The sequence below is a fragment of the Phasianus colchicus genome, chromosome 19 (assembly GCF_987193195.1).
Source record: "Phasianus colchicus chromosome 19, bPhaCol1.hap1.1, whole genome shotgun sequence".
Lineage (NCBI taxonomy): Eukaryota > Metazoa > Chordata > Aves > Galliformes > Phasianidae > Phasianus > Phasianus colchicus.
Window position 1 is genome coordinate 5,819,542 of NC_143454.1, and position 16,311 is coordinate 5,835,852.

At 46.6% G+C, this 16,311-nt stretch overlaps 1 protein-coding gene and 1 long non-coding RNA gene across 11 annotated transcripts in view; one reads left to right on the forward strand and one right to left on the reverse strand.

Moving 5' to 3' along the window:
- The window catches only part of LOC149915449 (uncharacterized), a 36,837-nt gene extending 33,194 nt beyond the window's left edge, over positions 1–3,643 (reverse strand). Inside the window, exon 1 of the long non-coding RNA XR_016458760.1 lies at positions 1,134–3,643. This is a non-coding gene — a long non-coding RNA (uncharacterized LOC149915449). The remainder of the gene's footprint in view (positions 1–1,133) is intronic.
- On the forward strand, positions 551–15,847 carry LOC116234180 (CMP-N-acetylneuraminate-beta-galactosamide-alpha-2,3-sialyltransferase 4-like). 10 transcript variants are annotated; one of them, XM_031601590.2, is made up of 14 exons: positions 551–646; positions 1,062–1,113; positions 4,044–4,105; positions 7,168–7,265; positions 8,843–8,897; positions 9,367–9,447; positions 9,584–9,640; positions 10,352–10,479; positions 11,068–11,131; positions 11,949–12,044; positions 12,579–12,771; positions 13,106–13,234; positions 14,672–14,818; positions 15,203–15,847. In XM_031601590.2, exons 3-14 carry the CDS (start codon positions 4,077–4,079, stop codon positions 15,308–15,310), a joined length of 1,185 nt encoding a protein of 394 aa, XP_031457450.1. In that variant the 5' UTR covers positions 551–646; positions 1,062–1,113; positions 4,044–4,076; the 3' UTR covers positions 15,311–15,847. The 10 variants fall into 10 exon arrangements, with proteins under 10 accessions (XP_031457450.1, XP_089977167.1, XP_089977164.1 ...); XM_090121036.1 differs by lacking the exon at positions 551–646 and adding an exon at positions 653–716; XM_031601589.2 differs by lacking the exon at positions 551–646 and adding an exon at positions 840–928.
- The last annotated feature ends 464 nt before the right edge of the window (positions 15,848–16,311 follow it).

Sequence of the window (16,311 nt, forward strand, 5' to 3'; positions counted from 1 at the left end):
TAAAGAAACCCTGCCTTTCTTTCCCTCTTGTTCCCCACACTCAGCCCTGGGGACTGGCCTGAAGGCATCTCTTTCCCTTGACTTCTTGCCAGGCTGCCTAGCTGGAAACCTTCCTCCAGATGGAGCAGGCTAGGAGAGGTAAGGAAATGCGAAGAGGAAAGAAATGAAAACATATGGATATTTCTAATTTTACTAATGTTTTTGATGTCATTTAAACCACCAGAAAAAAAATGTAAGGAAAATATTATGATTCCACTCTAATACTTTTTACATTCATTTGTATTTGCATAAATTTCTTCTCAGTAGAATTTTCTTTAAGAATCTGGATGAGTTAGATTCTTAATTTTGTTATTTGATTGAAAAGAACCTACTTTCTCCCAAATACCTTTTTTTTTTTTTTCATTAAAAAGTAATAACCGAACACAGCCAGTCAAAGCCACGCAGTGAAAATAGGAAGATACACAAATACACAGCCTGGAAAAGAAGCTTCCCAGGAAAGTAAATTCTCTCCCTCATCCACCTCTGTGTGCAAGCTTCAACACTGCCAGGGATTTTATCAAGAATCATAAAGCCCCTCTTTGGGAACCACACAAAGCACAGGGTGGAGCATGGCCGCCACGGGATCGCAGAGCCCAGCCTGGAGCAGGTTGGCATTTTGGGGACACGCAAGCCTCTGTGACTAACACAGCCTGGATGGGAGCTGGCTGGGGAAGGAGGTAGGGATGGCAAGGAGTCAGAAGTCTCCCTTCTGCCCCCAAAGTCCCTTGCAGTGCTGGGGTGGGGGTGCGAAGTGAGGCCTTCCCAGGGGAAGCCATGGCCTGCAGGGCCGCGTGCCATGAGGGGAATGGCAGCAGGGCAGCCTGCTGCATGACTGCTGGCTGCAAGGAGGATAAGCAGGGGCTGAGGACCTCTGCCAGGTGGGTTACAGGTGAGCAAACATCCTCTGGGGCTGTGGCTGGCAGGGGGGTGGTACAGCCACAATGCCTGGCCAAGGAGCAGGGCTGCACCAAGGGCTGTGCCACTGCGCCATGTAACAGCAGGCCTCACTTCCTCCCCCACAGGAAAGATATTCCAGGCCGCAGTTATTACGGCACCACAACCCAGACCCCGGTGGTACGTACCCCATTGCTTACCCTTCCTGACATCAGACAGCTTCATTTCCCTCTCCTCTGGTGATTTATTTTACTTGTATTGTATTGTTGTGAGCCAGGAGCACACTGTGCTGCTGCTGGCTCTGTCCCTGCAGTGGAGCTGCTCACAGCGTCCACTTTTCAGCCCCAAACTTGCAGGGCCGGACTTGGGTTCAGCTGCTCTTCAAAGCACAAGGTGCCATACAAGGCTTTTTTTCCTCTCATCACTCTCCAGTCCTTTCCTCCTGCTTCATCTTCCCATGGGCTTAGCTGGACAGTCTGCCCCAGGACATGGTAAGGGCAAGCAGGCTGGCAGGACTCCGGGGGGGGACTCTGGGATGTGCACAATGTCCCCTTTGCTTGTGTCAGCCTGGGCTGCAGGCAGGGACATGTGGGAAAGCACGTGCACAGCCCAGGGCTTCGAGAGCCAGCTTCTGCCCCAGGTTCTGACAGTGCATGTGGATCCTTCCTCCTGCCCTGCAGGGCTTCTGCCTTGAATCCTTGGGTTAGCTCATTTTTCCTATGCAGCAGCTTGTATTTTTCTTTTCTGAATAACTTGTGTCTAGGTTAGGCTCCAGGGCCTGCCTGTGTGCCTTGCTGCTTTTCTAATATTCACGAGTAAGAAAGGTCAGAGCCGCAGAGGGCAGGATGAATTGCCACAGCTTTGGGCTGGCAGGCTGACATCAGAGCAATGGAAGAAAACAAAAGCTCTGAAAGAGGGTTTCCTTTGGAGCTGTGCCCTGGAGGGACTAGGGGAATGGGAAGGAGTAAGACAGCAGTAGCAGTGTGGGGAGACAGGAGTCATGCTGGCTGCAGAGGAAAGGCAAATTTGTCTGGCTGCAGCACCCTGAGGTGCCTTTTCCCAGCAAGGAGCCAGTCTGGAGCCAGCTAAAGAAACACAGTGATGTCAGGGGCCCCAAGAGCTGCCAGCCATGTGCTCTGTCCTCCCTAATCTGCACATAGTGAAGAGCTCCTCTGTCCCCAGATTTACAACTGGATGTCCCCTTCCCAGATCTCCCAAGGTGGCCGTAGACCACGCTGTGCATGCTGCTTGCTGCTGCCATCACTGATTGGGGCACTTTGTAGCTGTCACCATAGGTGCTGTCAAGGCACCGTTATGCCATTTGCTCACATTGTTAATGAGTGCTCTCGCCCATGGATGCGCTTAGCAGCGTGGCACAGTGCCTGCTGACAGGAGCTGAGGACATGCCACAGCTGGAACAGGGCTTCTTCAGCAAAGGACAGCCCAGGGACATACGCAGGATGGGGAATTTTCCAGGTGAATCGGAGGGCAAAAGTCCCATTTTTCACTCCTCGACTCCTTTTCTGGTGAACTCTTTGTTATTCCCCTCTGAGATCTTGGAAGTCTTTTGATGGTCCTGGGAGATGTTGGGCTGATTTCAGGCCAAAGCTGAAGGGTGCTGAGACTGCAGAAACATTTTGTCTGGAGCTTTTACTCACATTTTCCTGTCACACCTCAGCTCTGTAGTATGACCATGCTGGGGTTCAGGGGCCTCATTGCAGAAGGGAGCAGGGCACAGATCCTGCCTGCCTTCTTTCTCCCCAGCCCCATGCAATTCTCTGTAGGTTTTCTGTTTCATATTTTAATAATGCAAAGCCAACAGAAGAGTGAAACCCAAGTTGGTGTAGGGTACATGTAGCTGCTTTCCTGCCTCTGCTCATGGGAATTTGCAGGGAATGAAAGCCTGTTCATGGCAGGTGCACTGCACTGATGGGGTGCTCCCTGCAAAATCCCCCAGGAATGCATCTGTGGGTCCTTCCAGTCTCTCTTTCCCTTTAGTAAAACGTCACTTTAAGCCACAGCAAACTGTAATAAAACTGTGCTGGCCATGGCACCCCCTGGTCTCACAGTCTGAGCTACAACACAGCCACCGAGCTGACTTTCTGCAGCAGGGGGAGCAGCTGCACATCAGTCGGCCGGGGAGCATCACGACGCAGGACTGTCCTGAGACACCTCTGGGTGCGGGTGTTCATACGTGGCAGCAGCCACAGGACTTGGCACTCCTGGGTGATCAGTGCTGGGAGCTGAACACACCCGGGAGCAGTGGGGTTTTGCTCACCGTTTCCTCATCTTCTGTGAGTTTTGGCAGCCGGGAGATACTGCAGTGCACACTTAAAGCACACGATGGCACTGCAGGAGCGCATAACTGCCTCAGCCCTCCTCTGCAGCTCAGCTGGGTTTCTTAGCCCTCCGCGGAGACAAAACTCCTACAGGTGCAGAGACTTTCCAGGGACGAGGTGCAGTGAGAGCTCTGGGGGACTTGACAGCTCAGTGCTGTCGTCTGCTAGGGCAAAATTTTGGAGTCCAGGCTGCTGCCTGCCTTTACATCATCGCTCCATCACCATGGGGCAGGAGGAGCCACAAGAGTACACAGTGCTGCAATGGGTGTGACTGACATCTTCCAAAATGCAGTGAATGATGACCCAAACAAACCGTCCCCAGAGAGGCCAGCTGTGCTTAGTTAGGTGACCAAACAGGTGCAGAGCTAATCTGGGCTATAGCACTTAAAAGCTAATATGCACCAAATGTGCTCACCTGGGTGCACTGAGGTTTTCTATCCTCGCCTTGAGTCCCTATAGCTGCCTTGACTTTTTGAGCTCATGCAGTTGCTGAGATGGTCTTCAGACACACAATGGCCAGAAGCAAGCCTTGGTGCAAGTCTTGCATGATAATATCCTGCTGGCTGGCTGGCTCCTGAGGCTTGGAAGAGAGTGAGCACATTTGTTAGTTTATTGGTTCCTGAAGCTACCAATCCTGCCAAAAAACAGGGAGAGCTGTAAGAGGACCAGAAAGGTGTAATGGCATTTCCACAGAGCATGTGCTTTTTCCTGAAATAGTCCTTTAAAAAATACTTGCATGTGACAGTTCTGATATTTAGCTGTTCTTTGCAGACAAGACCTTCCTGCTGAACTGAAGAAGTATAGATGCAGCAAGTTCTGCCCAGATCACGTAGGTATGTAAAACAGTGTGGTCACCTTTGTAGAGGTTTCTTGAATTATCAGGTAGATGGCTTTGCTTTTCCTCCTCCTGTTATCCCTCTATGAAAAGAAGTTATCCTCAGGACTCAAAAAGATGTGTATCCAGAATGAAAAGCACAAAATCAGCATCAGAAAAGAAGAAAGCTCTTCCGTGAGAGGAGAGGGATGGAGGGGTTTGGTTTCTACAGCTCTAGCCCATCTCTCTGAACAAAGCACTCTTTGCTTGATATCTCCCTGCTTTAAATGCAGCTGATTGATTTTCTTTCTCCTTTTCTGCCTGTTTATTTTAATATATTATTTTTTTTTTCGAACCAAAAGCAAAATGTTCCGCTCTCTCCACCCACCCCCCTGAAACTAAATGCTGATGCTTTTTTCAGTGGTTATAATTTGATTTCTGCCTCTCCTGCTGAGCTGATTTGAGAGAAACAATATTTAGAGAAGTAGATTTAAAAACAACAAAAAAAAAAATAGAGCAGGGGAGGTAGAGGCTTGAAGTGGTGTGGGAAGAAGGAAAAGAGAATCAACAAGAATGAACTCTCATTTTCTAGGCCGTTTTCTCAAGTTTGCAATCTCTGATGGGCAAAAATCCCAGTATAGCTCAACTAATCAATTGCTCTCTGAAGAGTAGAAAATGCCTCGTCTCTTTAGGTATTTTTGTGTTATTCTTGGCCTGCTGCAGTGACTCATTGTAGCTGCTCTGTGCCAATGATTTCAGGTTTGTAGCCTCTTTTCAGAGGTAGGGAATTGTGATCACCTCCACTTCGCAAGTGGAGAAACTGAGGCAGGCGTAGTAAATTGGTTCCTTCCCCTTCAGATCGTGGGACAGTGGTTCAATCAGCACACATAATCCAGACGGCATTTTCAGCAGCGCTCAGCTCTTTACTCTTAAACAAAAGGAGGTTGTCCGTAGTGCTTAGCAGCGATAATACCGAGCAGCAAGTTTTCAAAAGAATTCAGCAGCTCCTCCAGTCTTGGAGTGCTTTAAGGAAAAACTCCTGCTTTTGCTAACAGGAACGGCTGTTTTTCCTTTACCAAAAACCTGGCCTTTCCTTCCTAGGCACGGAATTAAAAACTTCACCATATTTTTTAATAGTTTCTAAAGGGTTAGCATCCCTCCTTTTTTTTTCCCCCCTTGTTTTCCCTGGTTTCTGGGGACGTGGTTAGTGATTGTTTCTGTGCATATCTGAAGTGAATAGCTTTTCTAAATATTTTTTTCTTCCTTTAAAATACATAATCGAGATTGTCTGCTGCAGTTTTATACTTCCTGCTGTGGAGACAAATACCTTAATTAGAATGGAAGGGAGAAAAAAAAATACAGAAAAATAAAGCAGCTCTGTGAAAAGAAACCTGAAAAGCTTGAGAGAAGTAGAAACGGACAAATGAAGCCCCTTGGCAGGCAGGAGGCATCTTGCACAAACAAGTGTGTGCTCACACCAGCTGCGGGGATTGTTTTGCTCAATGCAAGGAAGGAGGCACAGGTGGAAGCCTGGCTGCACTGAGTAGTGTTGTGTTTCTGTCAGGCAATGAGAGCTGTTCTCAAACTGCTCCACTTCCTACAGCTCCTGTTCTGTTTGCAGGGCAGATGTGTGGCTTGGTTTCAATAATTCTGTTGGGAGAATAAAGGGGAAAGGGGATCTTCTTTTACTGTCATACCTGCCTTGGCCATGCCTTTTTCCTTCACTTAAAAGGGAAGGGTTACATTAATCCCCGGTGGTCTGCAATTCGTTATGGGATTTCTTGTACATGCTGGCCCTCCTTTACAAGCCTTGGGGAAATTACAGCAGAAGAAAGCAGCGAGAAATGCCTACGTTTACCAGGCTGGGATTAACTCTAGGGATGTACGAGAGGGATACACATACAAAGTTGTTTCTTAGTCCTTAAGATTGTGTGAATAGGAGAAAAGTCTACCATCTGTATAACTCAGCACAATGTGAGCCTGTAGGGAAGTGGGGTAAGAGACCTCTTGCTTTCCTTAGACTTTTTAAGCAGCAGCAGCAGCAGCCTGCGAAGGGCATGCATTCAGCCCACTCCCATATCCATAGCAGGTCTGCAGCCAGAGCAGATGAGTTAGCTCTCTCTACGTCCCTGTTTTAATATCTTTATGGGAAACCCTCCCACTTCCCTTCCCTGAAAGTACATCCGCCCAGAAAAACACCCTGCTGTCTCAGCACAGCGTGCTGCTGAAGCTTCCCATTTAAGGCCATCCCTGATGCCCTGCAGGTGCTGCCCACGTCAAGGAGACCATGGAACATCCTTGATGTGGTGTAGGGGAACAGCACCTGCCAGCCCAAGAATTTGGAGGGCAGCCTTGCACCAGCTAGCTGGCAACCTGCAGAAGTGTCTGCTTGGATGGATTAATCAGCCTTACAAAAGTCTCCTTCCAAGCCATAGAATGAGGGAAAGAGGATGGACTGAGAACATCCCCATGTACTTCTCTGCTCCTGAGATTTATATCCAGCTTGTTGAGGATAATTAGATGGTCATCAGATGGGAAAGCTCAGCACTCACTTTCTGCACTATCCCTCCAAGAGAGAAGTGTATTATTCTTGTTTTTCACCAGCCTGAGCCAGTAATTGTCTATGTGAACTGTGGTGCTGTCCCTATATAATTAAGGCTGTCATTCAGACTCATACACCTAAACACTACAAACTCCACAGCTTAGGAGGATCGATCACAGGACTTTAGAGGCAGTCGAAGCAGCACTTTGTGGACTGTTTTCTTTTGTCAGTAGAACGAACTGTGGGGCGTGAGACTGAAACATCCTTGGGATGGTGGTGAGGTGCTTCCAGTCCTCACTGGACACAGAGCTGTGATGCCAGGCCCTTTGCAGGTGGTGGGATGAGCTGCACTGATCCTGATCAATGTGCATGTGGGTCACCAGCCAGAGCATGGGGGTACCTATGCTGTGTGGACAGAGGCACAGCATCAGGAAATCTAGGCGTGTGAGACAAGCACGCAGCCTGCCTGTCTGTGCAAAAGTACTGCTAAATGAAAGCTTGTTAGTCTTGTTTGACTGATGTCATCTGCTGTTTTGCAGGATGTTCATGAAGACAAGCATGAATGCCATAGCTGTAGTCAGAAGACTCTTCCTTGTCCTCTTCCAGTGCAAAAAGCTGCTGTTCTTGCTCTGTGTGGGTAAGAAAACCTCAACACATGCTAAGCCCTGCTGTTTACCACCAGCACTCACTGCTGTGTCCCTCAACCCCATGGCCTTTCTGGGCTGGGACTGTATGGAGTGAGATGCCCCTTCATGGCCATGGATGTCTTCACTGGAGAGACTCCAATCATGGATGTAACAGAAGGGGGGAGGGAGAAGACATCATTCCATAAATCCCCCCCCACACAGCTGTGGGTGTCACCATAGGCTGAGATGAGGGAGATCTGCGAACTTAAATTCCAAGGCATAGGGATCAGCAACAGGAACACAGGCATAGTCATAGTGTCTCACTTTCACTTCATGTAGATCTGTCAGCTGTGCTCCCAAATGCTGTGCCCTGTCCTGCAAATGGACCCACCACGTGCAGCTCTGTGTGTAGCAGCTCTGCTCTCCTGTGCGTGGGCCTTGCACTCACATTTGTCATTTGTCTCCAGAGAGGCATGATTTGTGCCTGTTTTGGGTGAATTTTTGGAAAACTGAGTCATTCTGAATGTCTCAGGGGAGGGGGGAGAGCAGAAAAGCATCTGAAAGTTAAACTTTTTTCCCAAGTACGAAAGTTCCTCTGTTGTTTTGCACTAGTACAACCAGGTGTTGACTCAGTGAATTCTCCCCTATATTAATATTTATAAATATTTAAAACTCCAGTACAAGGCCTGCCCCCTGTATGGAATGTGTGCACAGGGCTGTGGAGGCTGGAGCAGGGTTAATGTGCTTCTGTGATACTCAGTCTGAATTCCTGGGGTGAGGGGGAAGTCTGGTAGTCACCTTCTGATAAATGCTGCTGCGATCTTAGCAAGATCATGGTCCAGTAGTGGCTGTTTACCTGCATTGTGTGTATGCATGTAGCAATGCAGAAATAACTGGCTGATGAAAGTCCCTACGTAGTGAGTGTAGGAGATCTGGGAGAGACCCTGTGTTGCAGTGTCTATATTGAGTGTATGTCACTGCTTGTGTTTTCCCTCCAGAAGAAGGAAAACTAATTCTAATTTCATACCATCATTGGGAGGCCAGTTGTTTGTCACAGAAAAAAAAATCACTGCTGCTTAATGACCAAGATGAGACCATTGTCATTTTCATAAAAAGGAAAGAGCTATCACAGTGCACAGTGATATAATGACAATTTTGTGGTACAATATGGGAAGTGCTGAGGAAAGTAAAATTAAAAGTCTTTTATCTATGATCAGAGTGGATTCTTTGCTAATGGTAAAAAGAAAAAAAGAAAAAACAAATGCTGAAAAATCCCTATCCTTGTGTGCCAGCATGAGCACAGCAGCATCTTTGTGAAGCCAGCAAGAGCTGGGCACAACAATGGGCTAGGAGAAGGGTCAGCCTGTCCCACATCAGAGACCCACAGGGGTCATGGGGAAATCCTACCCCTTCCCCAGGTCTTAGAGCAATGTCTGTGGTGTTCATTCTTGCCCATTTTGTGCTCTGTGTCACGTCAACAGAAGGGTGCAAATGATGGAAGAGCCTTTCCCTGCTGCATCCACAGTCCCAAATTCCTGCATGTGCAGCAGGGCATTCAGAGCAAGCCAAGTTTCATTGCCTTCTGCAGGTCTGTGCGTGAAGAGCCTGTACCAAGTGACGAACACACTTGGCAGGCATATTGAGTAAGTCACTTCTTTCATTTTCTGACTTTGGTGCTACTTGTGGTCTGTGGTGGGGCACAATTCAGTATGCTGGGAAGCAGATTTATCCTCTCCTCCCAGGGTAAAACCTGGATGAGAAACAATTCCCTGGTAAGATCTCAGTTGTCAGGGAGTTGGAGGACTGTGTTCTACCTGTCAGTGGCTGGAGAGCAGGGCAGACAGAAAAGTAGCAGGATAAAACAGCATTGGTGAGCCTGGAGATGTCATAGCTAGACCACAGAGAGATTCCCTGGTGTTCATGGTCACTGCCGGGGTGTCTTCTGGATGCTTCATGGTGTTCTTTGCCTTTATATGGAGGAAAGAGCAACGCTCGCTACTGATGTTCTAAAATTCAACCTGTTCATGGCTCTAAGCAGCTTGACCTAACTTTGGTATTTCCTCTGCAGAGAACTTTTTTTCATCTAAATTCATCCGTGTTTCTATTGAATAGAAATGGAACCCTTTACACGGTCTTCGGAGGGGACCTGTTCATGGACACCAGTGGTCAGGAGCTGGGAGACGGAACAACATGGTCAGGAGCTCAAAACCCTCCTTGCGTAGACACCTTTAGGAGGCCTCCTGAACTGTCCCTGATTCTCAGGCCATGGTCTAAGGCTTGAGAGCCTTCAGGCAGAGCTAGTAAGAAATGAACCTTGTTTCTTTTGCAGGAGGCACGTTGGTGCTTGCCGGAGACGCTTTGTGTGGAGAAAGCCTTTTCTTAGAAGGTTTGTTAGCTGTCTCATTTGCTTGGGGAATTACAGTGAGATAATGAGTCAGCATTTGAGTGGCTACTGTTTGGAGGAAACTGGTACTTTGGGGTTTATGGACAGATATGCAGAAAGGGAAACAGAGCTGACTCTTGCACAGTTGCATCTTGGCACCATAACAAGTGAGTCAAAAGGCCAGCAGGAAGATGCAATGCAGATGTGTGTGCAGAATGTCCTCCAAAGGGCAAGCAAAGAGATAGAGATGTGCAGCTGAAATGGTTGTGTGCAGTCAGGCTTTGTCATGAGTGTCATAAGAGTTTGTCGTGGGTGTTATGAGTTTTGTCATAAAGTGAATGAATAAATGAAATTGGGAACCTAAATGGAATTCTCCCCTGCTCACCTCTTGTAAATAAACAATGGAACAATGAGTAGGCATTCCCTGAACCTGTACAGAGAGAGGAATGACTGAGAAGGGAGAGGAACTGGGAGGTGGGACGGAACTGGAGGGGAAATGAGATTTTTGCTGTCACTGCTGCTTGAAAGACGACTTAGAAACAGCGGTAGATTTTAAAAATGTAGGACATTTCTGGGAAGTACTTCAGGATAGCTCGGTAGATTTCCAAAGCTCTTCATTATTCAGCCTGCTTCAGCTGTACCAGTCCTGTGTCTGATACTGCTTTGACAGCTCTACTTGTCCATAAACTGCTGTCTGTCTGTATCTCTCATTAGGTTTAAATCTCACTGGGAGCCTTTCCTGACCAGCAAATCCATATACTCACTCTTGGACAGGCCTTTTAAACGGGAGCTTGAAGAAGTTCTGTTGCTCCATAAACTTCCTTTTGGGCTGCACAGCTCAGGTATTGAAATACTCAGTTGTTGATGTTGCCCCACTGTGTGTGGACTCAGTGGAGCTGGAGAGCCTCTTGTGCATGGAGCAGCCTGCAGTGCTGCAGAGGAGATGGAAATACAGCTGAGAAACACATCAAGGGAAATCTGGACTGACTGGATGGGATGCCTTTGAGAAATAGTGGTCTTGGAGAAATGGGGACAGTGCTTTAACTCCTGGCCGTAGCTGTGCCAGGAGGGATGGAAAGGGGAAGGCTGGCAAATGCTATTGTGGATGGAGCAGGAGGCATTGCAGTTATCTAATGCTAATAGAAAGAAGATATTGGGTGATTTGGTACCTGTTGGCTTTTTCTATGCGAGGTACTACATACCAGCTTCAGCAGCACTGAAAAGTTCATGCCTTTCATGTGGAAAAAATGCCTAGTTTGGACATTGTTGGGCAAGTGATGGTTGCAAGAGTGTTGTTTGAACAGGCTGTCCCATGTAAATTGTCCTGGGATTGTATATAGGGATGAAAGAGGAGGTTAGTCTATTGGTTGTTGGGGAGGGGGGTTAACAATTTTTCCCTGAAGATGATTCTTCAACTTTCTGTCTTCTAGTTCTCTCTGCTTTTAGCACATTGCAGCTTCTTCCAGAGCAGGATTTGCCTGGATCCTTTGACCGGTATGAAGTCTGGGCTGGAGATTGAAGCTGGGGGAGCACGTTTGTCAGGGAAGTGATAGCTAGATTGAGAGTCATGGTCTCTGCAGCTATTGGAAGTTCTCTCTCTTGGTGTTTAACTTCACAGTCTTTCTGCCTCTTACTCCTGCCACTCTTCATCTCCTCTCTCAGTAGGTTTCTCTTTCTGTCCCTTTTAAATGTACCCTTTCAAGCAGCTCTCATACTGATAAACTTAAGCTGCTAGCTCCTAGCTCCCTCCCTTTAACTTCTGTCATACCCTGAGTTCTCTTCTCCATGTTGCCTTGTCCCATCTATTTTCTCTTGCTATCTCCATCCCAAGCATGACAGGCTGGGAGTTGGGTGAATCCCTCAGGTGCACCTGCCCACCACATTCAGGGGGAGCAGGAACTGAAGTGGCCCGTCTGCAGCAGATGCTTACAAGCACTTTTATTTAGACCCTTTCTGTGACCTTCCTCTCCCTGATACACTGCGTGCCTCCAGCAGAGGTCTGCCCATATAATTATTGCTCTGCTGGGTATCCACACTTGACTTTCTACTTCCTGAGTGCTTTGTTCACTCCAGCCAGCTAGGGGTCCCACCTCTAGCATGTTGGTGATATCCCATTGCCTTTGTGAATGTGTAAACATGTTCCACTGTACTTTCCAAGACAAATACTGTCTGGCTAGGAAAAATCCAGAGTCGTACTAGTCAGGGCTTCTTTCCTCTAATATCACCCAAAAAGACCTCAGGGGATGCTGAACTAACCTGGTGGAGAAATTTGTCAGAGAACTTTATCCCTTGCTGTCTATTATTTTGTCAGTTTATGGTGCCAAAGGTGCATTGTGGTTGGCAATGGCTACTCTGTCCATGGGCAGCACTTTGGGAAGACGATTGACTCTCATCATGTTATCATAAGGTACTGAATCGTTACTAAAATATTAATGATTAATCAGAGATTGAAGAATGATAATGTGTATGTGATGTTCTTGTTTGGGAAATATAACATCTAAGATCTAGCTACCCAGGTAATCAAATAACTTTCTTGCAGTTTATAGTCAGGAACAGGCATTGCAGAAGCTACAAACTGTACTCCTCATTCACAAATGTTGTACCTGGGACTGGATAACCATCTCCAGTTCAGTGTAGTGGCAGGGACTCTTTGCACTGCAACCTTACATTCAGCTTTGCTCTGACTTAAGCAAATCATTTCATGTGCTTTATGTTCCTCTCTGAAAAATAGTGGTTGCCTGCACTATCATCTGCCTTTTTATTGCAAAGGAGGAACTACTGGGATATCTGATGAGATGGTCCATATTGTGGAACTAGGCTGTGAGTGAAGTCCTCATGTGAATTCACATAGTCAGTCTTGCATCTGACAGCAACTCTCTACAGTTGGGAACAGGTAATACTGAAATGATACAAATCCAGCCCTTCTGGCTTTGATTCTCAGATTAAATGATGCTCCAGTAAAAGAGTACAAGAAGGATGTGGGAGAAAGAACCAGCATTCGTCTCTTCTTCCCTGAATCAGCTCTGCCCAACCCCCTGGAGAACAGTGACAACAATACACTGATGGTGTTTGTTCCATTCAAGCCTTTGGATTTCTTATGGCTGAGGGAAGTATTGCTGAAAACAAAGAACAAGGTGAGATGTCTTTAATGATGGATGGTTGAAACTAGATTATTTGTAGTCAGATCCTCAATAGCTCTCATAATCATGTATCTTTCAAATATTTAATGAGCCACACAAAGCACCTGAGACCTTATTTGTCATTAATTAGACCCAGTCACACCTAGATTGCAGATGGGTGCATGAGAACGAGTGGAAAAGACCAGGAGATGCTTTATTCCTCCAAACTCTCAGTCCTTCTGACCATCCAGCCAGAGCAACAGGCCACAACTAACTCAGGCTTCTTTATCCTAGCAGGATTTGGTGATAGTGGACACGTCTTGAGTACCTTTCTGCCTTTCTCCTACAGACAAAGGAGGGATTTTGGCGCCAGCCTCCCCAGGAGTGGAACTGGAACATCTCTCAGCTACGTATTCTCAATCCATATGTCACCTATGAGGCAACATACAAACTGCTGCAGCTGAATGCATCAAGTGGGGTATGTGATTGTGCTGGAGAGCAAACAGATGACTATGAGTGTTTGTTGTCTTGCCTAATATCTCAGTGCTTCAGTGCCACATAAGGGGAAGGAAAACGTATTCGTTAGATCAGCTGGTCCCTTTCCCTAGTAAATGCCATCTTTTACTTTAGCATGGTGTTTTAGGTTTTGAACCCTGTTTCTTCAAAGAAAAGAACACTTTTCCTGCTTCTCACAACAGCACAACGTTACTCTAATTCTAGTCTGCCCTGTAATCCTTTGCCACTTTGAATTCAGGTAACTTTTCAGAGTTGAGTTTCTGGCTGTAGTTCTAGACCTCAGGACACCTGCTTCTCTAGTGATTAGCAGCTTTATCATAAAGCTCTTTCATACATGTTTCTGTGATTTTCCTGTCTCTAGACCATTACTGATAATTAGCTATCATATTGAGAGGAATTTTGGTTGGCATTCCTTAAAACATTCAGGTCTTGCAGATCTCTGGCCTGAGGCTGGCTGTTATGCCCACTACTTCGGGAATGCAAATTTCCCCTTCACTGCACAATGGAGGATTACTTCATTAATGAATCTACTTTGTCTTCAGTCCTGACGATCTTTGTGATGGTGCTGTGCAATCTTTAATTAACTTTAAGCCTGCTGGGCACCACCAGGATGTTTATAATCTGCAACAAAAGCAGAAGAAACTTGAAGGCCTGGTGTGGTGAAACAACCTTGTCCAAGGTCATGCACTAACTTGGCTGGGGCTGAGATTAGGTGCCAAGTCTCTTGACTGCTGAAGCAGTGCTGTAAAAAAAAGCACATTTCCCTGCTAAACTGCTTGGAAAGTGTGAAGTGGGGCAATCCAGAGGAGTGCTAAGTGCTCTGTTAAGCTTGAGGGACCAGTTCAGCCACTCACAATGTGGTGGGTGTTCTGCACCATCACAAGATTGTTAAGGCAAGGTCTCAGCTGGTACATGGCCATGCTAGTTTTATGTGAACAGAGGAAAATTTTGTAACACATAGGCCAGGGACAGGAATTTAATGCATGGATGAGAAGTGAGGTTTCACACGAAGGCCCCCAGCAGGGAACACACACAAAGAGGCACACAGAAATGAAAGAGATGCAGGGACTTAGTGCAGGCTTAATTATAGATGTGGTCTTCTTAAAAAGCGTGCTTCCATCCAAAAGCTTTTTCATTTCCACGGAGCTCCACGTTTTATAACCTCAGAGGCTGTACATTCCTGAGTCCCCATCTTCTGCAGCATCTCCTCGTATGATGCTCCTTGTTTGAGTTTTGGGAGTGCTATCCAGGCCTGTTTTGTTTTATTTATGTATTTTTTTTTTCTGCATGGAGTGTGAAGGAAGCTACTGGTCCCAGCTGCAAAGGTGTTGCTGATGTCAGTTTTGTAAAAGTATGAGTTTGAAATGCTAAACAGATGTTCTCTCTTTTCCCTTCCCAGAGATACGCCACCACGGGAATCATTGCTTTGAACTTAGCCCTCCATCTGTGCCAAGAGGTCAACATTGCAGGCTTTGGTTACCCTGGCAACCATGACACTACTACACCAATACATTATTACAATACTAGTCTCTCACGGAAAAACGAGGTAGAAAATGCTTTCTCTTCAATCTAAGGTGTTCTCCATAAGGGAACCCACTGGAAAAAGCTGGGACTAAAGGAGCTGTGAGCTCTGGTAGCTGTCACCAGTGTCACTTGTGGAAATTAAAATCATAGAATTCTTGGAGTTGGAAGGGATCTTTTTAAAGTCATCTAGACCAACTCCTCTGTAAGTGCTGGGGTACGTTTTCTTCCCCAAACTGCTTGAAAACAGATGCTGGCTCCCTCATGGTGCCTTTCATCTGTTCTAGTTTGCTGACTAGGGTTCTGTGCAGTGGGGCTGCAAGTTGGGTCAGGCAGGATCAGAATTTCAGGGAGAATGAGAGGCATTGTAAGGATTAACCTGTAACTTTGGCTCTCTTGTTTCTGGCAGCTCATTCAGCATAATCTCACAGCTGAGAGGAACTGGCTTCTGAAAATGATTGAGTGGGGAGTGATTGCTGACTTAACCAGCCATATCTTCCAGGCCCAGAATGACTGAGAAGAGGCCATGCTGCTTGCTATCCCCATCCAGACACCTCAGTTGGACTTTGCCCTTGTTCCATCCCTCTTCCAGGTTGTTTTGAGCATGTCATAGTACATCCTTTCCCAGGTGGAATGGGAGGTTATACCCTGAGATTCAGAGCACTTTCTTCATCCTCCGTTTGCCTCTAACTTCCACCACTGCCTGCTATAGTGGAGGATGAGGAGTGTTGCACAACACTTCTTCCTTGGGTAATCTCCTCCTGCTTTGTAATCAACCATCCTGTACTCACTGGGCTATTTGTGAAAAGCACCAGACTTAGATGCCAAGCTGGTCTGCAAGCCCTTAGAAACTCAGGGGTGAAGGTGCAGTGCTTACCCTGAGATTTCAGACTCCTTCATGCACAAATTAGAGCAGAAGAAAGTTACACCCATTGCTTTGGAAAAGGACTAGGTTGAAAACAGAGTTTTAGTGTCTTGCTAATTGTTGGGAAATGTTAATGTCTGCAGTAAACACCAAAAAAAATGTTTCTTTTATTGTTCTGTTAGAGAATAAATGCACTTCTGTTTTCAAGGAGTTGGCACTGTCTTGTGGGAGGGGAATTCCTCATGGGGACAGGTAAGTTACCTTAGTTACTTTAAAATCCCCTCTGAGATCTTATGGTTTTGTGGACCCATGTAGTCCCCTTTATCTTCCTCCCAGCACACTGCACAGAGATTTGTGTGCCTCCTGCTGATCATTCAGAGAATAGAGCCACCCTGCCAGGTCTGCTTTGTGTGCTGAAGATCTTCCACATTTAAGAAACCTCAATAAAAGCTCCACCTATCTGCAGCTGGCTCATATCCACATTCTACCTCTGTGGCCACATCTTCTCACTACAGCTTCCTTCCAGGATGATGCTACACCATGTCGTCCTTTCTTTACTGCTTTCTTCCTGACCTTTTATCATCATGGATTAACCTCAGGTAGTGACTCCCCAGAATGTTACTTGGAGAAAGAGCCTACGGCGTGATGTTGAG

Bases quoted from the DNA above. Each gene is read 5' to 3' on its own strand.
- LOC116234180 (XM_031601590.2), top strand. From the start codon at position 4,077: ATGCAGCAAGTTCTGCCCAGATCACGTAG. The intron at 9,641-10,351 runs GTTTGTTAGCTG...ATCTCTCATTAG, and splicing joins AGAAAGCCTTTTCTTAGAAG to GTTTAAATCTCACTGGGAGC. The intron at 12,772-13,105 runs GTGAGATGTCTT...TTTCTCCTACAG, and splicing joins TGCTGAAAACAAAGAACAAG to ACAAAGGAGGGATTTTGGCG.